The sequence below is a fragment of the Synchiropus splendidus genome, chromosome 10, assembly GCF_027744825.2.
Source record: "Synchiropus splendidus isolate RoL2022-P1 chromosome 10, RoL_Sspl_1.0, whole genome shotgun sequence".
NCBI classification, from domain to species: Eukaryota; Metazoa; Chordata; class Actinopteri; order Syngnathiformes; family Callionymidae; genus Synchiropus; species Synchiropus splendidus.
In genome coordinates, this window is record NC_071343.1 from 13,609,548 (window position 1) to 13,635,767 (window position 26,220).

At 43.4% G+C, this 26,220-nt stretch overlaps 2 protein-coding genes across 3 annotated transcripts; both read right to left on the bottom strand.

Annotated features, from left to right (window-relative positions):
- Window positions 1-363: 363 nt before the first annotated feature.
- On the bottom strand, window positions 364-11,810 carry galnt3 (UDP-N-acetyl-alpha-D-galactosamine:polypeptide N-acetylgalactosaminyltransferase 3 (GalNAc-T3)). Its single transcript, XM_053876792.1, has 12 exons — window positions 11,104-11,810; window positions 10,789-10,995; window positions 9,556-10,096; window positions 8,961-9,133; window positions 7,097-7,246; window positions 6,791-7,025; window positions 5,208-5,325; window positions 4,925-5,125; window positions 3,511-3,642; window positions 3,213-3,314; window positions 2,033-2,185; window positions 364-1,956 (listed from the first exon to the last, which is right to left on the bottom strand). Exons 3-12 carry the CDS (start codon window positions 10,050-10,052, stop codon window positions 1,843-1,845), a joined length of 1,875 nt encoding a protein of 624 aa, XP_053732767.1. The 5' UTR covers window positions 10,053-10,096; window positions 10,789-10,995; window positions 11,104-11,810; the 3' UTR covers window positions 364-1,842.
- Window positions 11,811-12,399: 589 nt separating this feature from the next.
- On the bottom strand, window positions 12,400-24,724 carry ttc21b (tetratricopeptide repeat domain 21B). 2 transcript variants are annotated; one of them, XM_053877886.1, is made up of 29 exons: window positions 24,578-24,724; window positions 24,208-24,337; window positions 24,021-24,131; window positions 23,786-23,952; window positions 23,596-23,718; window positions 23,226-23,383; window positions 22,723-22,807; window positions 22,535-22,633; window positions 22,280-22,472; window positions 22,114-22,211; window positions 21,808-22,008; window positions 21,616-21,745; window positions 21,391-21,548; window positions 20,975-21,199; window positions 20,673-20,911; window positions 19,825-19,897; window positions 19,409-19,519; window positions 19,197-19,335; window positions 18,630-18,736; window positions 18,337-18,525; window positions 18,076-18,186; window positions 17,925-18,006; window positions 17,159-17,309; window positions 15,238-15,402; window positions 13,866-14,061; window positions 13,472-13,693; window positions 13,285-13,405; window positions 12,762-12,829; window positions 12,400-12,687 (listed from the first exon to the last, which is right to left on the bottom strand). In XM_053877886.1, exons 1-29 carry the CDS (start codon window positions 24,599-24,601, stop codon window positions 12,610-12,612), a joined length of 3,954 nt encoding a protein of 1,317 aa, XP_053733861.1. In that variant the 5' UTR covers window positions 24,602-24,724; the 3' UTR covers window positions 12,400-12,609. The 2 variants fall into 2 exon arrangements, with proteins under 2 accessions (XP_053733861.1, XP_053733860.1); XM_053877885.1 differs by having other exon boundaries at window positions 13,472-13,696.
- Window positions 24,725-26,220: the final 1,496 nt, after the last annotated feature.

Sequence of the window (26,220 nt, forward strand, 5' to 3'; positions counted from 1 at the left end):
AATGTTGCAAAGTAACCAATGTTTGAAGAGATTTATGGTTAACTTTTCAAGGGATCTTCCGGCTGTGTTTTCAGTTCTCTTCTCCATGGTTGTACTGTGAAATCCACTCTCTTCCTGGAGTCGAATTACATCACTTGCACTAATCTCACTGGAAAATAGGAGTCTAATGGCCCAGATAGAGGAAGTGAACATGTTATGGATCTCGTGAGTGACCTGCTGATGATCATGGTCTGACTCGAAGGAAGTTGATAAAAAAAAAAAAAATTGATTGGAAAATAAAATTATCAAAGTAAACCAATATTCAATAATTCAAATAAATATTTTATACATAATCCTATAAGAATATTATTTTCCAACTGGAAAAACTTTCCCCCGATTTGTGTCTTTTTCTGGAAACTGTCATCTCGCCTCAATAATACCGTCTGAGCACTAAAACTCGGAATATCAGGACGCTCCACACAGTTGCGCCAACAATGTCAACAGCGGTCTATTGGCGTACAGCGCCGTCTGCTGATCGATGAAGGAATCACGGACGCAAAGTGACTGCATTAAATGTATAAATCGTCTTTAATCGTTTCTCCCACAACAGTACACGCTCCGATCCTCCTCGCCTTCACAAAAGTACAACACAGCGACCAACACTAGCGCCTGCACCAGAGAACTCATTCACGCGCCCTTTCGCACTTCGAAGCAAGTTCAAATTTAAACATCTAAAAATCCTCCTAATAATTAAAATTCAGACTTTTTTTTGCATTTTTTTATGGTAACAAAACCTCCTGAACTAGTCAACCCCGCCCCCACCACCTACCTCCGAACTTTACCCGGAATAATTTACACCCGAGGCACCGCTGGTTTTTGATCGTCAACTCTATTGGTGCGCAACAGCGAGTCCAGTGCGCAACTCTGCCACAAACCATTCCGCGGTTACTGCAGTGGTCGGTGTCTGTTTGCTGCTGTAGATGTCAGGCAGATCTCATTTTGCTCGCCGAGAATGGAGAACATCATAATTTAAAACTTGGTCACGACGGCCTCCGAGTTCACGGACGAACATATGTAACAGCGAGAAATGTTGTTTTGTGTATCCATGACCACATCGAATATTGTCGCAGTATCTCAGTCAAACCTCCACAACGAGATTTAAAGACAGAATTAAAATTCCACACAAACCCATGACTACGCCATGAATGTCTCCTACCACAAGATGGCGATGTGTCGCAGGTGAAGAAGGACAATTTCAGTCTGTCGACAAGCACCAAGAAGAGGATGGCAAATTTAGAAACTATTAAAGGGCAGACTGTTTCAGATTTAAGACATTTAAGGATTCATTATCAAGGTGGAGAAGGCCCACTTGCAATACATTTGACAGAGAAAACTCCTGTTCTAAGGATGGAAACCTCGTGGGATTGCAAGCAGCTTAGTGGTGTCTCTACTTGGGAGGGAAGAATGGAGGGGTGTGGCTGGAGCTGGAGCTGTTGGTTTACCACTCCATCCCACTCTGCTGTGGGTGTCATCTGGGAGAGGATCAGTTACCCATCCAGAGTACACAAGAATCATGAAGTACGGCAAGTGGTCGTCCATCCAAGATGAGCCGGGAGTTTGAGCGTGTCCATGATTCCAAGTTCTAATGAAGACGACCAGCTGGTGAACTTGGCGAGCGACCACCTAGTGCCATAGCGTGTGGACGCAGCAGGTCCTCCATAGCAGAACAGTCCGTCTCTTTCAGTCAAAGTGGTTGTTCTCTGCAGCAGCGCACAGCATCTTCATGGTTCCAGAATCTTCACATCATAAAACCTTCTAGTTCCAGGTATGTAAAAAAAAAATAAATACGACTCTCTGAGCGCCTCAGACGAAGGACCAGAGCTGGAATCTGTCGGAGGGGTCGCAGGTGGCCAGGGAGGGATGTTCGAAGCGAGCGCTCAGACACATTCTCCAGCCCGGGATGAAGAACAACTGGTTCTATGAAGAGAAACCACAAGACCTGTTGACTTTTGGAAATGTGGAATTTTTCCGTGTTTATTCAAGAAGGACTTACACGCTTCAGCTCCCACTTCTGCTCGGCGCCGACGAACGTTTTGCCCCCCTTGTACTGGCACTCCTCCAGCTTGACTGCCCCGGACCCCCCGTGCAAACACAGCTCCTTCTGGATGTTGTGTCGGATCTCGTAATGTGTGGAGAGCTCGAAGTACTGCAAATATTCAGTCATGCGATGAGCAGAAAAATAGATTCAGAGAGCAGACACCGAGAATCATTCACTTGTTTTATACTGCTTGTTCCCCTAAGGGGATCCTACACCTGCTATCGGGAGGGGCTCAGCACAGACTCATCAATGAGCCTCTGCAAGGACTGCGGGAGGAGACCGGAGCACAGGGAGAACACACAACTCCACAAGTCGCCTGAGTCAAAACTTGCCCTGTGTACTAACCCGAGGGCTGCAGGAGGTCAGATACATGAAAGTGGAGGACATGCCATACTGGACCAACAGTCATGTGACCTGTTCCAGTTAAAGCGTGACAATGGTGATGAAATGTGAATTTACCAACGTTTCCTCGATGATTTCCTGAGTACAGCCTCTCCTTTAAATCTCTTTAAACTCTGTGATGCTACAGCCGTCTGCTGTTCGATGGCTCATTGCACGTATAATACAGACAAAACACACATTGGGCAATAAATACTGGGGATATACAGTAGGTTCCCTGTCCCAGTGCCTTCCTAGCTTCTGCATTAGCAGAGTTCATGTATAGTTATTAAACATTTTTAAATTCATTTTATCATTTTAAGTTATTAGACAGAGTAAAACTATACTTACATTGTCTCTGACATTTTTGTCTTGTGCATTGCTTTTTGTTCATTATGACGCAACTGAAACATAACTTTCTCGTTCGTCTCTTCCAATGACTATATTTCTTATCCCTTAAAATACATCAGAATTGAAAGTAGATTCTGAAATGTGTGAGACACATTGAGAATCTTTAAATCAAATGTGGCTAAAAATAAATAAAACAAAACAAACCCACATTTTCTGTGCATTTTTAGAGTGTAATTTCATAATCACACATGATGTCATCACTTTTCTCTCACCCTCCTTTCTTTGAGTTTTGACGACCCCTCTCATATATAACCTAGCCCCTTAGGAAATTGAACTGCCCACCTCTGGTCTACAATGATGCCTCACCACCCGCACCTTACCCAGTCAAGATGGCTCCCTTACTCACCTGGTTCCCTCCAAGTCCATGGCACGGGTACATGATCAGCGGCTTGCTCCCGTCGTTGTTCTCTCCAGCATCCAGACACGCGTCTTTGCCCACGTTTTTAATCTACACAATGAAAAAAGTGGGAAAAGTGAGTGGGATCCAAGTGGAACACCAACATCCTGTACAAGCTGTTCAAACAAGGCCGAGTGTCTGGAGAGGCTCCAGCGGTGTCAGATTTGGGTCTGCCCAGGGTTCGGGGGATCGGAGAGGGAGTGCCCTGAGGTCGAGCGAGGAGGGGGCGCTGGCGGGTAAAACTTACTGCTCCAAAGCGAAGCGGGCTGAGGTCCGGCATGAAGACCTCGGGATAGATGTTCTGAAGGTACCAGGAGAAACTCTTGCACTGCAGACGAGAGCGCAGCTCCAGTCGCTTGGAGACATTCCCGTACGATTTCTGTGTTGGGAAAACCTTTTTAATTCGAGATATATACACGATATATATCATATATATACAAGTAACATTCGACTTACGACCGGGATCGGTTCCAACCAACCGGTCGTAAGTCAGATTGTACGCAAGTAGAATGCCGTTCAAAATAGCCGAAATTCTTATAAAACTGAAATTCTTATCCAAATATTTCCAAGACATTGAAGAGCTTTAGTTTAAACAAGGCGATATAAAAACTTAAATATAGACACCATGGTTATTTATTGTGCTATTGTCAAACTGATGCAGAATAAACAATACTTTGTTGTTTAAATGTATGTATGGCTCCATCATTTGATTCAGTAATATACCACATTCATTCACATTGAATTGAATATGTATATTGATTGACAATTGAATAAATATATATACACACACACAAGACACGCTAGAAATCATTGTGAATTGGACTTTCCTATTCACTCCCTGGAATGTAACATTTCTGTGTCAGGCTGGGGCCTCGGGGCCCCGTCTGAACTTGTTAAGCTGCGCCCTAATTGCTGCTGACCCTGACCACCACAGGACATCTACAACTCTTTGAAGGCCTCCTTCACTGAGGACCCTAAAGGGGTGTGGGGGGGGGGTTTATGGCACCACATGATTGGAGCGACCAGTCACCTCAAACACGCGCGTTTCCGAGCTTTTCGACTGAAATCATCATTTTTATTAAAGGTGTGGTTCCTCCAATTACTGCGACTACGATGATGCTGAGATCCTCAAAAAAGATTTGCTCCAACTTGTTCAAGGAGATAATGAGCCGCACATATTAAGGCGGGCGGGCGAGAGAGAGAGAGAGAGCGAGAGAGCGAGAGAGACAGAGAGAGAGAGACAGAGAGAGAGAGAGAGAGACAGAGAGAGAGAGCGAGAGAGACAGAGAGAGAGAGAGAGCGAGAGAGACAGAGAGAGAGACACAGAGAGAGAGACAGAGAGAGAGAGAGCGAGACAGAGAGAGCGAGAGCGAGAGCGAGACAGAGAGAGCGAGAGCGAGACAGAGAGAGAGAGAGCGAGACAGAGAGAGCGAGCGAGCGAGCGAGAGAGAGAGAGAGAGAGAGAGAGAGAGAGAGAGAGAGAGAGAGAGAGAGAGAGAGAGAGAGAGAGAGAGAGAGAGAGAGAGAGAGAGAGAGAGAGAGAGAGAGAGAGAGAGAGAGAGAGAGAGAGAGAGAGAGAGAGAGAGAGAGAGAGAGAGAGAGAGAGAGAGAGAGAGACGCGCTACACAAGCCGGTCTAGAAGAATTCCAAAGCACACGTACTTCTCTGGCCATCTGAGCCGCCTGCTGGTTGCGACGGTAGAATATCTCCTTGTAGCTGTCCATCCACACCTCCGCCAGACGCACCTGGTTGCGAGCGATGACCTGCGTGCCCTTGGGGAAGGTGTGCGGGCTCTTGGTGCGGAAAACATGGCCGACAATGGAGCAGGGGATTATCTCCAGCTGTCCTCCGCACTGCCACACCTAGTGGACCAACACACTGAGTCACTCTCGGCAACGCCTCGGCCCAGGCGCCGCGCCGACATGGCAAAATCAGGAGCCTTACTCGGAAGGACATTTCAATGTTCTCGCCACCCCAGATCTCCATTTCTTCATCGTAACTTCCAATCTGGTAGAAATATTGTTTGGAGATGGAGAAGAGACCTCCAGCGAAGGTGGGAGTCCTGCAACACAAACGTGGAAATCCATTCATTCATTCCTTTGTTGAACTAATATGAGGCAGCAAGTCAGCCTCCTCCGCCTGTCTTCATCATCCACCCGACACAGACATCTTGCATCTTCACTTCTGCTCCAGCTCCTCCTTGACCACAAGTAACTGTACCATTGTGAAAAGAATGAACTGTATTTTGTTATCTATGATTAAAATTGCAGACAGTTGATCGTGCAACCATGAATCATTCACAGACTGTGTGAAAAATAGTTCCCTAATCTCCAGGTCACAGACTGTGCACACCCGGGTGACAGTTTCTCAAGCAAAGTTCTACATTTTCCAGTATGTTTTTAAACCTGATGTGCCTCTAACTTGTCCACAAACCTTCAAGACACAATGATGGAGTGTTTCTTGTGAGACCCGCGACGTCACAGACTGTCTGCGCCACAGAACTAATGGAGATAATGTGACGTCTCCACTAAAAACTTTAGTTGACTGTTTTAAAACTAACCCTAACCGGTTTAAAAGTTAGCTAGAAGCTAGATGCAGAACCAAATAAATGCGCTCCACAGCATGAAGAGAGAAAGAATCATTGTTATGAAGCAAGCTGAAGGAGAGAATGTGAAAGATTTGCCTTGAAATTCCTCAAATTGTGACAAAATCGAAGCAGTTATTTAAAACAAATCATGATGTATTTTTGCCACATTACCCGCCCCTTTCTGGAAACATTTTTTAAACAAATACATTTGCAGCAATTTGTTCCTGTAAATAACTTTTCACAAATTAAAAGGGATTTTCTTCAGGACTTTCCACTAAGTGTGAATCTGGGTTTTTTCTCAATGAACCAAGTGAGTTGTGGCTTAAAAAAGGTTGTAAAACACTGCGGTAGTGAAACTATGTCCATATTTTTGCACTACAAGTAATTCAAATAGTTTTTGAGTCATTTTTTTGTAGTTAACTCAAGCGACTGGCTTTCTTTATTTAAATTTAAAATAACAATAATATTGCAAGGTTTGTTATTACATCATGAAATGCCTTCAATTAAAATTCAGTTCAATTTAGTACAAGCTCTGGGCAATAATATTTTGTCTCATAAACACCATATATGAATTATTTAACATCGAGTTGAGTAAGTCTAGGTACCTCCTCAAGCTACTACCTCTTAAGGTGAGGTAGACGAAAAGGAAGGAGAAAAAGAAGACAAAGAAAAGGGAACAAGACAAAGGAGAATAAAAATAAAATAAGGAAGAAGAAGGAAAAAGTAGAAGTAAAAGAGACCTATTGAAGTGACTCATCGTAAACCTTACTCATGAGCTCTGCAGTGTTTTATATGAGCTGCAAATAAATAAAGAGTCTGCAGATGTTGTGAAACTTTTAGACTAGAAAGTACACCTACAGGGTATTTTTACTCAAACACCCTGCTGACCCACTGAAGCGTGGCGTTCCCAGAATTGACTCATTTGATGTAGTGTCCTTACTTGATCGGATAAGTTTCATCCTTCCTTCTTTGTTTCTCGTGATCTGGAATATTCTCCCACCCGAAGGACAGGCTCCAGTCGAAGTTTCCTCTGTTGTGGTTCTGGCCGTACGGCGACGGCTTCATGAACTCGAAGGTGTTGAGGTCGATGGTGGAGATATCAGGACTGACCACAACTGTGGAGTTCTCTGCAATCCTGGCCAGCAGGGGCTCCAGCCAGCCGTTGTAGCACTCGCCTGTGGACACATGGAGACCCACCGGCTTGAGTCTCACCCGCCGCCGGGTGTGTGAACCAGAGTGAACTCACAGTGGGCGTCCAGAAAGGTGAGGGTGTCGCCAGTTGCCACTGACGCTCCCAGCAGTCGCGCTGTGATGAGGCCTTTACGCTCCGGCTGGCGAACGACTCGCACGATGTTCAGCCTCTTCATGTACTCGTCCAGCTGCTCCTTTAGATGAACTGAAACACAACAGACACCCACTCGGACGTAAACACCTGCAATTGATTTAAGGTCATGCAACGAAAAGAATGAAAAGTAGTGGTTTCTTTCATCACTGTGATTCAGCGAAGCGGTCGGACCGGTTTATGGCAACAGATCATGGCCGATGTAATGGAATCTTGACACACTAACAAGCAGTTTAACCAGAATTCTGGGAGCTAGGAATTTAATCGTTCTGTCTGGAAGTAACTGATTTTAAATGACAGTTAGGCTTAAAGTCGAAAGAGAAGAAGCATCTCAGTCTCTCTTCTGCTACCTAGTTTTATTTTTGAATTGGTAAGTAGCACATAGTGGGCCAACGAATGAGACACATCAATGAGTGCGCACTGCTATGTCAGCGTCCCGTCGGCTTCACCTGCTAGTCGTGAGTGAGCGCTGTGCTTTAAAGCCTGGAGCTCAATGAAGTACAGGGTTGTGGCACTGAACTTAGACATCAGAAGCTCCTTACTATCACTGAGAAGGCTAAGATCATTTTTGCTAAATGTAATCCCGAGTACAATGTGTGCAATCGGACAGCAGGTGGCATCTGCGCTAAGGAGCTCCATCAAAGTAAGCTGGAGCTCGGACAGGGATGAGGCGAGTATTGTTCATGTTGTCGGACACGGTAGACCATTTGGGTCGCTAACGTGTGATACGAGAGAAAGTAAACAAAGGGAAGAGTTGTCCTTGTTACTAGAACGTCCCTGTTGTCCAATCCAACATTGTTTTGAAATAAAGTACTTTGGTATCCTGGAAATCTAGCCACACTTCATATTCCCACTTGGTTTCAAGTCAGCTCCGGAGCTCCCTCGGTTTGAAGGGATCATTTCCAGTGGTGGACGGCGAGTGGCCTCGATCTTAGTAGTACTGGGACACACTTGCTTGTGAACGCGCAAAACCCAGTGTGAGGGTGAGAAATGGGACACAGCCTTAAGCTTAATTTCAGTGGTTGGATTTCTTGTGCTTGTTTTCTAGTCGGAGCGGTCATGTGACCGCTAGTAATAGAAATGAATGAGGAAGTCTTTCAAATGTTCTTAACACAATGTTTACAAAGTGGTATTAATGTACAATAATAATCACTTTCACATACTAATTTGTACAGCGCATTTAGCAGAAAATAAGAAAGCTTTCAACATCTCTTAGAAATGAATGGGCGACTCCTCTACTTGACGCGGATATTTGGACACACCTGTGCACACAGGTAGATGGACTCAACAGGAACTGAATAGGCGCACACAGCTCCGGTGCGAAATGACAAATATGCAACCCTGGCGCCAATATTCAGTGAGTGTAACAGACTAGAAGGGCTGGCTTGGTACTTCAAACATTTATATAGAGACATAGCGAAGTGTTGGCTTGGCCAGCTACTGTGGACCATAACTACTAGACATGACACACACAGGAAGCAGGAGAGCGGACGCTGCTCTGAAGATTCCTCACTTGCAGGCATCACTATCAAATGTTTTTGTTTTAATCTCCAGAACTGTTTCTGCTGGCTGCGGTGTTAAATCTGATTGGGAGATGCCGCTATCCTCCTAGGCAAGTATTTACTAGCCACTTTATTTTCCTGCTCAGAGGCCACGGAGGGAACACGCGTTCTTCTCTGCTGGTTTCGTGGCTCAACGAAAAACAGCCGCACGTCCAACATACTGCGTCAAATTCACAAGAGAGAGCAGGGTGGTCTAGGGTTTTTACCGTCCACGCTGGCGTCGTCCACCAGGATGATCTCCTTGAGGAGAATGGCCGGCGAGGAGTGCAGGACGCTGTAGACGGTCCTCAGCAGCGTGCTCCAGGCCTCATTGTGGAAGACGATAATCACACTGGTGGTGGGCAGGGGGGGGCAGCGCCTGAATTTTTGTTCGATACATCTGCGGAGAGACGGAGCACAAAGATGTGAGTGTCCGGCGGAGCTCCTGACCAGCACAATGGTCTGGTTATTACGTCTGCACACTCCCCCCCCTGAGTGAGGTGTCCGGTTCAGCGTCTCGTGTGGCCTTTTCCAGAACCTGCTTCAGTCAGAACAGCTCAGTCGGTGAACAGATTCAAGCGTGGACTGCTCTGTGCGCACAGTAGTGCCACAGCCCGCCATGATGGTTCAAGTTTATAGTTCCCCTTACAATGTTTTCACAAAAAAAGAATTCTAATAATCTTCATTTCTATTCTATGAAGGGAAAAGCTTGAAATTTCATTTAAATAAAAGCAGTTTTGAAGAAAGGAAAGATACATTTAAAAACATGCCCTTAAGGAACATTGGTGTTAAATAGAAGTGCAGATGATCAGCGTGACCTACTCAGGTGGTCTTGTGTCTGGACCCAGTGTTCTGCTCAGCGAGATGCGGTCACTTGCAAACAGGTTAAAACAGTGTTTCTCCTCGCCTCTCTGCTTCTCCTTCTGCTCGAGGGGGGTCAGAGAGTCGGTGTGAAAGGGTTTCCCGTCAGCTCCGGGAGCCAGGGGGTTCTGAGGCGGTCTCTCCAGCGCCGGCCGGAGCTCAGCGGCGGTGTAGTAACCCGGGAGACAGGAGGAGGGGCGTCCGTCGTTCTGCTGACGCATGGGAGCTCTGATCTGCATCTTTGGTATGACCTCCCTCAAGTTATTCACCGCGCCCATCACCACGTCCAGCATGGCGTCCCGCTTGCCCACGATCCCCTTCAGCCAGGGGTCTTCCTGAGGACTTGGGCTTCCTACTTCCCACTGCATGAAGAAGACGAAGGTGACGAAGACCAGGGCCACTATGAGCAGCTTGAGAGGGTGAAGTCTCCTCCGGAACACGCGGCGGAGCGCTGACATTCTTCTCCAGTGAAGAGGCAGCGACAACGTAGAGCAGCTCTTAGCTGAAAGTACGGATCATTGATGAGAAAACTGCTCAAAAACAACCAACAAACATTTCATTTGTACACACTAGACATGCGTCTACTTCTGACTCGTACACAGTACTGAACATTTCTCATCAGAAGTGAACTGACCACTTCATTATGACCACATGCTAGAGACACTTAAAACCACTTAAGAAAGTACTATATTTGTATAATAATTTGTGTTGGACGTGTAGCTATGATTCATAAAAAGTGGTTCAGAGATGACAAGAGGTAAAATGTGAGTTAAAGTATGTCTCACATGGAACTGTAAAGTCATCAAAAACATATTCAAGTTGACATGCCCAAACTTATTTTCACATTTCATAAAGAAACAACATAACGTTGATGATTTATAATTAGGTTTTGGAAAACATTTGATTGTTGTTAAAACAAACAACCAACTTTGAAAGTTATAAATATTGCCGGTTAATTTGCTTTATTTTTGAAACATGTAGTATTTGAGGTCACAAAATGAGTCAGTTGTTTGAAGAAAAGAAAAGAAATAAACGATTGAATACACTGATACACAGTTAAAAGTGAGCCCATATCGGGATTAAGTCGCTTTGAGAAGCATGAAACGTGCAGAGATGTGCGGTGTAGAAGCAAAGACATCACATATCTGCGTCAAGTCAAAGCCGTTTCAAGGATAAGAAGCACAAGTTACGCACCATGAGTCAAGGAGCTCGCTGTCTATCGTTGTCCGGGAATCAAACCCTCGACTGCCTCTGTCGTTTGGCTACGACACATCGTCACTCACTCTTCAGCTCCAAACGAGTTTTGCCGAGGAAGAAAAAAGATTCACGAAACTTCCGTCTCGCTGGATCCAGGTGAGCTCCTCTCAGGTAGAAGGCGGGGACGCGGCACTGCGCATGCGCCTGTGGGTCAACAAGCAAAAAACGTGATTTTAAAATCAAAACAAAAAGCGCAGCAGAAACGCAGCTCCACAGAGACCATTCATGACGCTCGGCCGTGTTGTTCTCTACCTGTTTTGAAGTCGTCGGCTCCTGTGTCGGGTGCCTCGGTGTGAATAATGCCGTCAATGGGATTTGTTCAGCTGGTTATTCACTGGGACGGTTGCTCGGTTACAAGTGGCGGAAGAACGCTGCTGTGGACCCGGACGCAGCCTCGCATCCAGTCAGGTCCTGGGAGAGAAGGCTGCTTCCAGAACGCGTTTGGCAAAAATAAAGTTTACACGCTCGCGCGGTCTGCTCCGAGGCGAAGGGACCCGGCGGCTTGTGAGCGGAGCGGAGGGTCCCGCTCTTCCTGTCCGCGCCAGGAATCCACTTTATTGTGTCCATTAACGTGACTCAAGCCTGCACATGTTTGTGAGAGGATGCCACTGATGTCAAGTGCCCCTGAAACCCGTGTTTTAAACGACCCCAGCTGTCGACCTAAAGACGTGTTATCAATTTATTTGTCAAAATAAAACCAAAATTATTCTTTGTATTACACACTCGCTATTATACCTCCATGAAACGGTACTTAAAATGTTCGTACCAAGGGGAAAAACAGTTTGCATTAATAGTAATACACTTGTTGAATCATAATGTCCTCTCAGTCGCCCAGCTCTGAATATAACATGATACATAACATATACAACATAATAAAGGCAAAACTGGGGACTGAACATCGACTACTTTATAATTCTATGGACATTATTTTTCAGAAATATATTGAATTTATAGAAATGCAGTTATATTCATGAGGCTATTGGCAACTTGTAGTAACCCGAGGGAGTCTAATGATTTACATAACCAACTTAGTATTTCAGTTTATTAATTTAACTTTTCCTAACCTTATATATAAAAAAAGTTATCATTTTATGAATGTGTAGCAAGTAATTATTCTTATTAATCTTTTTCAGCAACTAATCATGTTAATGTATTCTAAAATAATCGAAAAAATATATAAATTATATATAAATATATAAAAATATATTTTCATATCCTACACTCCATAATTCTCTTACAACTTTTTTTCAGAATACAATACTACATATATTGAACAAGTATTCTTCAAAGTGTATTAGACAACCTCTGCAGATTTTATTGAAGGATAAATCTTTTCAAACAGCTTAGACTAGACGGCCCTTATGAGCCCCACAGTGGGGGAATTCACATAAATATATACATAGGCTGAATTGTGATCCAGTTGTTACTATATTAACCCAGAAATCCAGAATCTCTTTGGCGTAATGAAATATATTTCTAACCTTAAGAACAAAATAAAATACAAAGAAATCTGCCGTAGTTTTAAAGTTGCTAAGAAGGCAGAAATAAAAGCAGTGATAATGTTTAATAGCGTTTCAGAGTTAAGAGTTAAATATCCAGCACATTCCTGAAAAAATACTTACAATTCTCAAAACATATCGCTCAATATATATACAAGGCCACTTTTCCCTTCATAAATGGCACATTTACAAGCGTGGAGCTAAAAATGTCCCTCTGTTCGCTCACAGTCAGGAATGTATGACTATTTGCAGAGTTGCTTCAAGATCTTAATGCTGCCCGAGCTTTGTCCAAAATGTCTTTTCTCATTCTGGGATAGTTTGGATGTGCTGCAAGAACCTGTGGAGGATGGACATCTTGTCATGAACCTCATTTCAGATCCAGACCCAACAACAAGACAGTAGTCGTCTCACCTTGTGACAAACGTCGATGGCGTCGACGTACCTCTTTGCTTTCAGGTAATTAAAAGCAAGCTTGTACCCTGAAAAACAGTTCATGACAAACCAAATACAATGAAAGCTGGCAATGAACCAGTCAGCCAAAACATTATGACCACCTGCCAGACATGGTGTTCTATACAAACATATGCCCCGAAAGCCAGGCTTAAATTGCTGAATTTAATTGTGTTTAAGGAGTTGTCATGCTGTGTGTCAGTTGACAGAAATATGAATGAAAAACAAGTTTCTCTTGTTTAAAAGTGTATTAATAATTTAAAGAGGGAAATTAAAGTTGGAAACTCCTGAGACAGTCAACATCAGACTGTTTCCAGTGTGTTTGTGCCTTTGTCTCATCCAAATATTCAAGTCAAACTCCTCCTGTGACTTAAGAAACAGACCCACCTGTGGACCCCCCCCCCTTCTACTGGTTACAACAATAGTCAGGAAGTGGTCATAATGTTACTCTTGAATTGTGTACTCAGGACTGTCTTCAACATACCGATGGTCGGATTAGACCAGTTGCCATATTTCCATGCGAGTTCATAGTGTAACGCTGCATCACGAAAAGCCTGTTCCTTCTCCATGATGTAGCCCAAATATTCATATGCCTTACAACAAGACTGGAGGAGAAAATGCATGAGAACATTGAGTATTTAAACAGGCTGAATGCTTAAATTCCAAAGGACCTTGTTGTGGTTGAGGCATCTCTTCAACAAGTCGCCTGCCATGTCGAACTTCCCAGAATTTATGTAGATGTCTGCCAGCAGCAGCCAGCTCTTCTCGAACTCGTCGGCGTCCACGATGCTCCAGTTCATCTTAGCTATTCGTTTGAGCTGGTTCCTGGCGCGAGGGGTCTGTTTGAGCATCATGTAGGCGGTTGCTGTGGCCAGCAGTGCCGGAACATGGTCCTTCTGGAGCGACAGAAAAAGAAAAAAGAAAGAGAAAATCCTGGTCAAACAGGATCCACTCACCCCCCCATTCATTTAACAATGTAGCAGGCAGTTTAAAGTTAAAAGTAGTTTTGAAGTCTCTGTTTACGCAGGTCATGTACAGCAAACGGGTTGGTTGCTGAGTCCTGACCTCATTATTTGCGATCTCTGTGAACACAGCCAGGGCTTTCTCAATGTTGGCCTTTTGTTTGGTTGCCAAGTGGCAGTAGTTCTCCAGGATGCTGAGCTGCAAGTGTCCACCTGGTGTCTGAGGCTTTAACTCTTTGAGTAACTTCTCAGCCGTTCTCACGGCGTGCTGCTCCGACTCATGCTTCTCTGTGGAGTTCCTGACCAGAGAAGAAAGACAATAGCACAGCTCAAAAAGAACGGACCGTCTTCTGCTTCGGTCGACCGGATAATTACGAGGATGCACCTGTAAGATGAGACCGTCGCTAATAGTTAGAACTGTTGAAAAGTTACTTAGTGGAACTTAAATTGCAAAAAACTTGTTTGGTGTGTTTTTCATACCAAACATTTTCGTTGCAGAAAGTGAAGAAGAAGATGTGCGTTTCATTTTGTGATCTCTGTAGTAGGTCGGTGATGTCAGAGCTACTCGATGACTAGTGGCATTCTGCCTCCACAAACAGGTTTCTCAAAGTTAATACTGTAAAATCCGAATATTTAAAACTTCGTATTAACTCGATTAATACGTTTCTGTAAATGCTGGGAGGGAAAGGTTACACAATACAGGGTCCTGTCCTGGAGTTTTCTCTCAGAATAGGGGGTCTAATCTCTTCCCCTCTTCTCGGGGCAGGCGACTTGACTCACCTTGACTCATTGCGAGTCACAACTAATGACGTATTGATAAAAAAAAAAACCCAAACAAACACTTTTTAGTCTGTTGCCAAAGCGCTATACAGAGAGCCCATCAGTATTTTGCTGCACAAATAGTTTGTAACTGTGAACGTGTTTCTGCGTATCAACCTAGAATCCTGAAACTTGTGACTCATCCCACCGTCACTACAGCTGTTATGGTGATCCGTCTGAAATAAGACAGGGATATACCTTTCCTTTTGAGTCACAATGTGGCAACATGCGTTTATTTGGAAGGCTTTTATAGCTTTGTTGTTCTTTTCTTTCTTTCTGTGGTGTTGTGCTGCAGCAGACCCCACCCCTGCCACATCATCAGGTGTGTGTGGTCGCAGTGACTGCCACCCTCCAACCACCATTGCAACACTGCACAGCAGGCATTAATCCCTCACACTCTTGCTTCAAAGTACAGTCAAAATGAAAGCTGTACAAATAGAGTACGGTAAAGGGCTGGATGTTTCTATACAAAGTCATGTGACCACTATTAACAATAACATATTGTTAGTTACACAGTAATTATGAACCCTTTGATAATTTATCTATGTACTTGGAGGGAATTGAACCCATGATTGACATCACAGCTTCAGTATTGAATTCAGTGTTAAAACAACTTATTTTGTGTCTTATAAGTGTAGTATCTGTACACTGCTTACCCCATATCACCTCCGTCCAAACTCTCAAACACCTCTCCACCCATGGTGTTGCTGTCTGGGTTCAGGTAGATCTCTATCATGTTGTACACTGCATTTTGGCCCCAGTCGTTGTCTTTGCGAGCTTTGTTGAAGTGTCGCAGAGCGTTGTTGGGTTCTCCGGTGTACCTGGGGGCACATGCAGGTCATATGACAAAACAGTACGTAACGACAGTATCATGACACAAACCCATCCACTAGAGGAAATAGATGGTCATTTTGTGTATGTACTTCAAACATCAGTCTTATTTCAGCGCACCGCTTTAGCAGAATTGGCTTCCTTTTACGTTATTTTCACACTTCTATTAGCACACCTGTACTACTTGCTTACCTTCTGGGTGGCAGTGTCAATAATCTGCACCTCTCTGTGCTGACTAAGTTTGTTTGGATTTGCAGGTGACTTTGTTTCCCCTGATGTATGTTTTGCTGCAATATATTCTGTTATGTGACACAGTGAATTTCTGTGTTGTGAAGTCAATTGAATTATTTAAAATAATTCCCATGCATGTCAGATTCGAGTATGACATTGGAAACAACCAGCAGCAGAAAATAAGCGTAAATTTTGGTAGAATAATCTTGTATTCTTAATACGTTATTATGTTAGTGCAAGTCACTTGTCAGAAGTTTTGCTTCAATAATTTAATAGTCATAAATCATACAATATTTACAGTAGTATATTTTGTTTGTTGACTTGGCCTACTTTATTCACTTTTTCACTCAAGCAAATGATGCTAGCGCTCCATGATGAGGTTAGGAATTAGTCGCTGTGGACGATGATGTTTGCTGATGATATGGTGATTTTCAGTGAAGGTGAGGGTAGAAGAGAAGGTATAAGTTGAAATGAAGTGGAATGAATGTCAGTCGAAGCAGTCCAAAACCAAGTGAAGTAGAAAGTCAGGGCATGTGGAATGAATGGGTGGAGATGACTGACAGGGGTGAGTTGTAACAAAAGAGCTTTACAGGACGATAGAGTTGTCATGACAAATGGTTCCAAGACCGATTTTCATGGCACCAGAGTCAGATGGAGCAGAGATGTACGTAGATTTAACTAAGTATTTTCATTGGAAGAGACTGGGAAAGGTGAGAAATCAGTATAAGGTGAAGGTGGTCTGGAGACAAAGCTAGGGAGGCTTGACTAGGATGGTTTGGACACACAGTGTCATGTCCGCGTTCTTCATGCTTTTATTTTTGTGATTCCCGGTTGTTGTCTTGTTTCTGTTTCCTTGTTTTTCCCCAGCTTTCCGAGTGACACAGATGCCATTTACCGGCTAATCAAGTCTTCATGGACATCAACACCTGGGTGCCAGCTCGTGTCACCAGATGGTTACTTCGCCTTCCTACGGGAAACTCTCCCAAGACTCCACTCTCTCGTTTGCTTCTCTGAATATTCTTAATTCTGTGTGGGCTTGAATCCCTTTTCAGCCGCTTCCTTAGTTCTCGTTCTTCTCACTTCGTTTTCTGTTTCCATGATTGTTCTCTGGTAGATCTGCGTGTGAATGCTTTGTAAATCTCACTTTTATTTTCTAATAGATATTGTTATTTCCTCGTGTGTGTCGTGTGTGACTGTTTTCTGTTGATTGGGCTGCGCAAGATTATTTCCGAGTGTGTTTGTGTTTTCCCCATTAGTCAGGCTTCTTAATTCTGCTCTTTTCTGTTCTAAGTTTTTTCCCCAGCCCTTGTGTGTATTTCCCGGTTCATGTTCTGGTTCCGGCGCCCTTGTTTCTTCGTATCTGTTCGTCTGTGTATAACTTTGCCGTAGTTCATTAAATGTTTAAGTTAACCTCGTCTCCCAACCTTCTGTCAGCCAGCACACATTGCCCCTGGGTCTGATCACATAGACAGCCACGACACACAGTTGTGATATGTAAGTAAAAGAGTCACAAACCATAGATATAATCCTTTGCAGTAGTTGAACCCAGGATCAAACTTGGTCCTGGATGAGTGCTTTTCAGCCAATTCAAAAAATCCAGGAACTTCCTCTAACTTCCCTGCTCTCCTCAGCAAGTCGATAAGTCGAGACAAAGTCGGGTAGTTGTCTGAAAACGTTAAAATAAAGTTGATCATTCTATCAAAGAAATCTCTTCAATAACCGTAATTTCCGGACTATAGAGCGCACCGGAATATCCGATGCACCCACAAAATTTAAGAAGAAGAAAATAGAACTTGCTCATACATAAGCCACAGCGATTTATAAGCTGTGGATGCAGTGGTGCACCGGGCTTAAAAAAGCTTTTCAAAACTAGTTTTGAAAATGGGCTTTGGCATCAAGATTGACTCATGAAAGAAACTGTGCAATGTTCTAAACTTGAATCATGAACACCCCACATCTTTTATTCACATTAAATTGCTAAAAATACGCTGTTTTTGCTTGCATGCCCAAAGTTCCGACACCACAGCCAGTCTCAGCAGCTGCTTCTCGACTCCAAACCTCCAGGAGATTGACTTTGTTGCTGGAGCTGCGGACACACGGGCGAAAACAGCGCATTTTGAGCGCTTTATGGGTAAATAAAAAGCCTCTGATTTCATCTGATTTTAGCTTGTAAAAATCCATACATTAGCCGTGCCATTGTATAAGCTGCAGGGTTCAGACCGTGAGAAAAAAGAAGGGGCTTATAATCCAGAAATTACGGTAATAAGCGCTTTGTACACACCTGGTTTGCGCTCTAGTAGTTGTTGAAAGTGGAATACAGCTTGTTCGTAGTCTTGCTTTCTAAACATGAGGTCGGCCATCATCTAAGGAAAAGACTTATGTGAAATGAATCCCACCAGAGCTATAATTGAAGGGAGACTGGAGGAACAAACCAGTGTGGCATCTTCATTAAACTGGTCGCTCTTCAAAATGACGCCGCATTGCTCCTGGCAAAGGTCCACCTCGTCCAGAGTGAGATACAGCCGTGCCAGCTCCAACATGACCTGAGCGGTCAGAAAAAGATACATATCATCTACTTAAAACAACGGTCGGCGGATTTATACAAATGTAGGGATGAGGCTGCAGCGGGTGTCGGGGCTCAGCGGGCCCAGCTGCAGGGAGCACATAGGCCTTTTTGATTCGGCTGCACTGACCTTGCGATCTGTCTCACAATACATAAGAGCTTCTTTGTAGAATTTGACCGCTCTCTCATAGCCCCTCTGACTTGTGTAGTGTTTAGCGATCTCTGCGCAGATCTCAGCGGCAAGCTGCTTCTGCATGGCGATGGCGTCGGGAGCCTCCAGTTGCACCCGCTTCAGAACCTTGGCCTGCACATCACGAGCCTGAGGAACAGTAACAACAGTGACCTTGTATTATGCTGGATTCTTAATGTTCCTTTCGACTGTTTTGACATGACATTTAATGCAGGGAAATCAATTTCACTTACTCGCTGTAAGGACAGCAAGGCGTCTTCTGTTTTGTCAACTTTGTTTTGGATCTTTGCCATTAAGACAAGGTAGCGACAGTCTTCGGACAGAGCCGGCAATTCGTTCACTGGATAGGGTCAAATATTAAGATACAGTTAGCACATGGGCATCAAGAAATAAAAAAGTAGAGAGGGGATTCATTTTTCGTCAGGCCACACCTCCAAAGTGGGATTGAGTACCACCAAAGGCAGCCAGGGATTCATATGTGAGACACATTCAGATGTGAACCTTCATTTAAAAGCATGGATTTGTTTTGAGCTTGAATTATTTTCACGCCAGTGAACGTGTTTACCTGTGTATAAGGCAGCTTTAAAAGTGAAGTCCATTATATCTCTTATTTATTTGTTTTAATGCAGTATGATTTACATCCCATCTGTGTAGGATGTAAATATGCACACACACACGCACACACACACACACGCACGCACACACAGATGTATGTATCTACATAAAGGGCATAGACAAATCAGTGCAAGGCGAGGGATATTTGGGAAACGTGAGCTGTCTGGTCTGAGATTTTGAAGTACCTGGTTCATGAGCCAGAGCATCCTGTAGGATTCTCTCACACCTCTCGTACTGCTTCATTTTCATTAGGAGCTCTGCCATGTCGTAACGGAGGAAGTTCTGCTGCTCAGTCTTCAGTGCCGCTTCATAATAGTTGATTGCCTGTGTGACAACAGCTGTGTGTCAACACTGGAGCTGAATCACACGTGTGATGAACAAAATGCAACAAGCAAACCTTGATGTAGTTGTGAGTCTTCACCAGAGCTTTCCCAATCTTGCTGGCTAAAGCACCATCTTTGGGATTTTTCTTCAGCGCCTGCTCATAAACTTCAATGGCTCTCTCGGGCTGTGGGTAAACACCATGTGGCGGTTCGTAAATATTACTAAAACATCTTAACCGTGCTATTTACAACATGGCAGGAACAAGCCACTAACACCCTTCAAGTATCAGTCGTAAATAGAAATACCTGACTGATAAGAATGACTGCAAAGGAAAAAAGATTAACAAATCAATTTGGATTCACAAAATTAGTTCAGCTGTTCATGTACTTCATAAAGCATAGCAGATGGTAGGAAACTAAGAAGCAGCAAACACACAAAACATTTCCACTTCCACATGATAATACAAACATCATCTCTCCATTTACTAACCTCCTGAATATTCATGTACGCATCACCCAGTAAGAGGTATGTGTGTGGGCTGGGAAGCTTCTCCACCATGTCCCTGGAGAACAGTAAGTAAGTATGTTCAGCATTACATGATTTCTCATTGGGTCAACAGTAGTCGCCTTCTATAAGCAGTTGTTTTACTACATTCCACTGTCAACACATGAGCCTCAGTTAAACTCAAGTGTGGAAAAATTTTATTTTGAAATATTTTCAATAAATGTTAATCTTGCAATTGTTCGAAAACCTGAAAATCATTTTCATTCAGACTCTAAGAAATGTTCATTCTGTATATATCTATTATACTGCTTAATGATAAAAGACGTAATGGCCTCAAGCATAGACTAATAAATTAGACATTTAAGAGTGACAATAATAAATAAAAATAAATGCAATTGTTGAAACAAAGTGGTCAGATCCCAGTTTTAAACGCTTCATTTAAGCACTGCATTTAACATCATGTGACCCAAGACCCCTCCAAACCCTATGACTGGTGCAGACAATGCAGTGTAAATTATGCTTTTTTTTAGTTATATTTTTCTATCTAAATTAATCTCACAACTATAATGCAAATGGAGAAATATGTTGATTTACAACGTCTTTTTATAGACTTCACTTATAGGCCTATACCAATGAAGAGCCCTATAGTGAAAGCCAACAGCGTCCTCTTGTGATATTGAAATCGAAATGCCAAATGCTTCGTTGCCAAAGCGGAATCGGGATGAATTAGGAAAATACATTTTCTGCAGTTTGGCTGCCACCTAGTGGACAAGAGTAACTAAGACAACTCAAATCTCACATCATTGTTCTTGATGTTGAGATGTCCTCCTCACCTGTAACAGCTTGCGTACAGACGTTTCTCTCTTCTGTGATTCAGATAGATGTCGGCCATCTTCTCCTTGGCTTGGATATAGTAGGGCTGCTCTGGAGTGATGTTCCTGAGCATGCTCAGTGCTAACTCCGTGTCCCCTCGCCGCAGAGCCAGGTCTGCATTGGCAATGGTGACACGCAGCTCCTCGGCCGTGCCTGAGAACTCGTTGATGGCATCTTGCATGACTTTAGCTGCTTCATGCTGTGAGACGGCACAACAAATGAAAACAACAGGTGACTGGACCAAAACAATTTCTTCTCTTACCTGCTCTCCGTTGAGCCACAAAGCCTCTGCTAATTCAAGAAAAACGGAGACACAATCTGCAGGACTCAGCTCAATCTTCTTGTTCTTGGACTTAGATGAGGATCCTGCTCTGCGGACCCCTGGGAGACTCAAGGCCATCTGCAGTGTCTGAATAGCTTCCGACAGCTCACCCATTTTTTTCTTGGCCTGAGCTTTGATCAGATGATACAATGGATGCTCACGAATCTGAAACAGACAAATACAAAACTATGACCTTCGTGTTGATCGTGTTTTGTTTTTGATTTACACATGATCTTGAAACTTCATGTTGTGGAGAACAAGGTCAGAGAGACAGAGCTCAAATCTGTGTCTGCCGTAATGGTGGAACAATGGGTTTCACATTGCAACAAGTGTTTGATGATTTCATGCCTCCTTACCTCAAAGTTGTGGCTGAGGCAGAACTCCAGTGATTGGGAGCTCAGCGTGAAGTTCCCCTGCTGCAGGTGGATCTGAGCCATCAGCAGATGAGATTCAGCGTGAGAAGGACACTGGTCCAGACAGTGCTGCAGGCTGCTCTGGGCAGCATCCACGTCCCCTGATCCAACAAACCTTTGTTTTAAAACAACGCCCAAAAAAGCATGAAATAAAGAAGGTGTACTCACCGAGCAGATATTTGACTTTCGAAAGAAGAAAGACTCCTTGAAGTAGACCTGGTACAATCTTGACCACAGTGTCCAACAAGGTGGCACAGTGCTGCAGCTGAGGAGCAGGAGGTTGGCCCTGCGCTGGAGGCTGAAGTAAAGACCACAACGTCTCAACACGATCAAAGTCATGACGGTAAAGATGAGTGTTACCTTTGCAGGACATAAGGCCAGGTACTCTCTGACAATCTCCAATAGGAATTCAGGGTTTAGTTTCTGAAAATACTCCACACCCAGAGGAAGACCCTGCAGCGTGGAGAAGTGGGTCTCCACTGCTTCATTCAGAAGCTTGTTTACGTCCTCCTGGGGGCGGCGCCTTTTCACTGCCAGGACAGCACGCAGGTAGAGAAGCTCCTGCATGAATAAGGAAGTGACAAACATTGGGGAGAGCACTGAGACAAAGCCGTCAACAACAGCATGAGGGTTCATTTCTGTTCGAGTGTGTTTGGACTGCATTACCGCTGATTTCCCGATGGACTGCTGAATTTCGGTTAGGAATTCCAGTTGGTGTTGAGCGTCTTCAAGATGGCCCTCCAGCAGCTGGCACCGAATCTTACCTGGTTTAACAGAATATATTTAACGGGCTACACAATCGCCCTCCCTGTAAATAGTTGTGACACATTACCTGTCAAAGCCGCAACGCTTGTCTCGTCCAAAGTCATTGCAGTCTTGTACCACCTCAAAGCTTCCTTGATTCTCCCGCGTAGAACCATCTGGTAGCCCAACTCCGTGGCTAAATCTGAGTCAGCAGATGCCATAGAGAAGGCTCTTTCCACCATACGAGTCGTCTGCTCCAGCACTTTCTCATTGCGTCCGCACTGACAGTTACAAAGACTTAACTTCTGAGCCACAAAAAGGTAACGCGACGGTGCGATCTTACAACGCGGGTGAAGGCAAGAGACATCCGATAGAAAAGCTCAGGGTTGTTCGGCTCCAATACTTCCAAACTGCTGATGAGGCCTGAAAGCTGCTTTGTTGACTGCCAGTAGGAACATAAAGACACATTTTGTAGTCAGCACTTTTTCATGTTCAAGGAATTCTGTGTCGTATATTTTGTGTCCTCCCTACCTCAGATATGTCTCCGTCCCTACACAAAGAATTCAGAGCCAGCATCTGTAGCGCTTCCAGGTTATTTTTATCCTTCTGTAAAAGCCTGAAATATGACACAACGGCCAGTGAATAAGAGGCCCATCTTCAACACTTAATAAACTTAAGATGTCTTTGATTCACAGTAATGTGATAGCAGCAGCAGGAGTGTGTCAGACCGTCCAGACTAATTATATTGAAAGGTCTTTGAAAGAACACCAAAGAATTATTGCCTCCCTCGACACACTGTTTGACTGTCAATTCAACCAAAGCTCTGTTAACAGTTACAGCTCTTATCCTCAGATGAATTTGTCACCTAAAGACTTATCGGATAGCTGCTTCCAAGGATGACAAAAATAGATTTACCAATACCTTTGTTAAATCTGTAACGCTTCAACTATGTGTAATGAATGATTATGTTTATACATGAGTGAAGCACACAGTACTGCGGTTGAAAGCAAACTGCATGAAGTGACTTTTGGTACCTGTGTGCTGCATCAACAGTTTGCTCCCAGTCTTGGAGGTGTAACAAGAGTTTCATCTTCTTAATGAGAGTCGGTAGGAATCCAGGGAAACCAGCGATGACCTGGTTAATAACTTCTAAAGCTCCAGAGTAGTTTTGATGGTATTCATAGTACTGGGCCTGCGGCAGAAGAACCATGACATTTATAAGGCTTCATAAAAGATAGTATCAATGTTCATAATCATGTATGACAACATATAACAAGGTTTATGAAGTACTATAAGGTGTTGAATTTCATTGGGAAAACAGCTAAAATTATGATTAACTTAAGATGTCGGCGGCCTTTTGACTGTTCACATGGGATTTATTAGTTTAGATGTTTAAATCTTTACCTTCCCCATCAGGGCAAAAACATCTGGCTCCTCCTTCATGGCTTCATCGAAGTATTTCCCAGCTTTCCTGGCATAGGAATCTTTACCAGATGTGACGTCTATCCAAGCCTTTAAAATTGTCCCCTGTACAGAGAAAACGGTCAGATATATACTAGATGCTCACACCAGCCAGAATACTGACCCAACATACCTCTCGGGAGCCATTGGAGATTTTTATCATTCTCTCTATATATTCCCTCGCTTTGTCATTGCGACCGAGCAGCCAGAGAAACATCCCAGCATGGTACAAACTTTTGGGAGATGCACTTTTTCGATCCTCTTTTACTTTGGCATCAAGCTCTTGGATGACGTCTCGGTCTAGAAAACAATAAATAAATAGGATCTTGATGCACATTTCTACAAATACTTGCAAAAAAATGTCTCACCTGGGTTGTTTTTTTTCTTCTCTGCATATACAAGGGCCATTAAAGTGCAAAGAGACACATCTGGACTGGCCCTGATGGTGTCAAATTCCGCAATTGCATCCTGAATTTGATCTTAAATACAAGGTTGTCATCAGTACTAGGATTACGAGCATGTATAGATTCTGCGCTGTGTCTTAGACGTACATACCTTGCATTAACGTGCCATAAGCGTGGAAGAAAATAAAGACGGGGTCATGGCCGAATTTCCTCTGAGCGGCCTCAGCAGCGTTCACTGCGTTATTGTAGTATTTCTCATAGCAATAATAGCGAACCAAAGCCTGAAAAGGATGACACAGATTAGATTTAAAAATGGAAAGTTACAGATACTCCACGATGATCACAGTGACATAAAAGCATCTTATATGCTCAGTCATATTTGCAAGCTACAGCGGGTACAGAGCAAAACTATGCGTGTACATGAACATGACGTGTGTACTGTGATGGCTGCAGTTTACAGGAGCATGCTAACAAGTTAGCAGGGACCGTAGGGTATCGTCTTTTGAAACTAGAACACTCACCAATGCTATCTCTTCAGTCTCCATTCCGTTGGTGTGCACTCATATAAGGACAAGAACCACAAAGCAGGTTTTAGCTTAACTGTTTAGTTACTTAACGACTCGACTGTATTTGCTAAGCCGCCGCCATATTGGACTCTCTTGTGTTGCCTAGCAACAACGGAGTTCTGTCACAAAATGTTCCCACGAAAAAATAACTGTGGGGAAATTTGGAAAAAAAAAGGTACAGAAGCTTAAGAAAATTGTTATTAAATAAAACCCCCAACATTTTAAATCCAAACATAGAGCGACTAGACAATGTGTGTGTGATAATGCTGTTCACAAAAATGCCCTCAAGATGGCAGTGCAGCTCCGTTAGAGTGAGCTAATTCAGCCCACGAAGAAGTCACCCACGACTCTTTTTTTTTGTTCTCCTATGAGCACAACCAGGATTTTTAAGAATCAAGAATGTGATTTATTATTTTGCACAGGATAAATAACTGTATTTGAATCAAATGTGTGTGTCTCCATTTGAGGTCGATTAAATAAGTCGACACAAGGGTTTATCAGTAAATTATTTGTGACTTATGACTTGACAATTATGACTAAAATGTTGTAGTTCTCCCGATTGACAGTTAGATGGCGTAGCAACACGTTTCACCGTTGGACATGTAATAAAGCAAATTAATAAATTAACGATGTGATCCAAATTAAAAGCGTCCCTTCTAAATGAACTAAATCATCAAGCAAACAGACGTTTCAGCATTTCGACCATTTTAACTAAATGGAGAGAAACATTGAATATCAAATTTAGCCTGCTTTGAATACATGAAAATGAGTGCTGGTTGCTGAAATCCCACCACAAAGGTGGATCACGCTCCTGCGCTGCGTGTGACTATCAAGAGTTGACCTCAACAATTTCCCCGAAGCGTGAGCTCCTTTGGTCACGATAAAAAAATAATAATAATAAGTAAAGAGTACAACCATTATTTTTATATATTTTATTGCAAATATTGGATGTTGTTCTAGCACATGCTGTGGAAGAAAAAAAACACCCAGCCAAACTTTGTGGCTCCCTGTTATGTAACCGCGTGCATTGACTGCTTGAGTATGGACTGATGTTCGCAGCGGTGGGAAACTTGTCCGGCCTGGGTGCGACTGCTCTGAGGGAGGCCTTTCCATGCCTTGTCAGATACTATTTAACGCTAACTGTGGCACATAATCATTATGCTCTGAAGCACACGTCAATGGGATAGTAAATCAGGTTGATATTGAACTTGGCGCATTGGCAGAGAAAGGAAATGTCTGTGGCGTGTCCTGTCGGCCATATAAAACCCACACGTGTGTTTATATATCTACATAATATATATATTGGCTATTATACAAGTGATGCATGTAAATGAAAATACTTTCAGTCACAGACCAAGTGTAGAGATAACAGACGATCAAGGTGTTGTAGACTGCTAAGAGCAATAAATACTGCATGTGTTGTTGCACTTAGAAAGAATGCATCTGAAAACCTATTAGATGCAAGACTGTGGAATATGTAGCCCTTGGGATATATTGCGATAGCGTTCTAATGGCTATCTCCATAGTGGTTTGTACAGAGCATTATCGATCAAAGAGCCCTGCTTAATAATACAAGTAGCTCTCTCGCAAAAAAAAAA

What these genes read in the sequence shown, in the direction of transcription:
- ttc21b (XM_053877885.1), bottom strand. Translation starts at nt 24,601, where the DNA reads ATGGAGACTGAAGAGATAGCATTG. An exon ending in AGACTGAAGAGATAGCATTG is followed by an intron (nt 24,338 to 24,577) that starts GTGAGTGTTCTA and finishes CATCCTTTTCAG; the next exon opens with GCTTTGGTTCGCTATTATTG. An exon ending in CTGGTCTAATCCGACCATCG is followed by an intron (nt 12,830 to 13,284) that starts GTATGTTGAAGA and finishes ACTGTTTTTCAG; the next exon opens with GGTACAAGCTTGCTTTTAAT.
- galnt3 (XM_053876792.1), bottom strand. Translation starts at nt 10,052, where the DNA reads ATGTCAGCGCTCCGCCGCGTGTTCCGGAGGAGACTTCACCCTCTCAAG. An exon ending in CGGCTCAGATGGCCAGAGAA is followed by an intron (nt 3,643 to 4,924) that starts GTACGTGTGCTT and finishes TTCCCAACACAG; the next exon opens with AAATCGTACGGGAATGTCTC. An exon ending in GCCCGCTTCGCTTTGGAGCA is followed by an intron (nt 3,315 to 3,510) that starts GTAAGTTTTACC and finishes TTCATTGTGTAG; the next exon opens with ATTAAAAACGTGGGCAAAGA.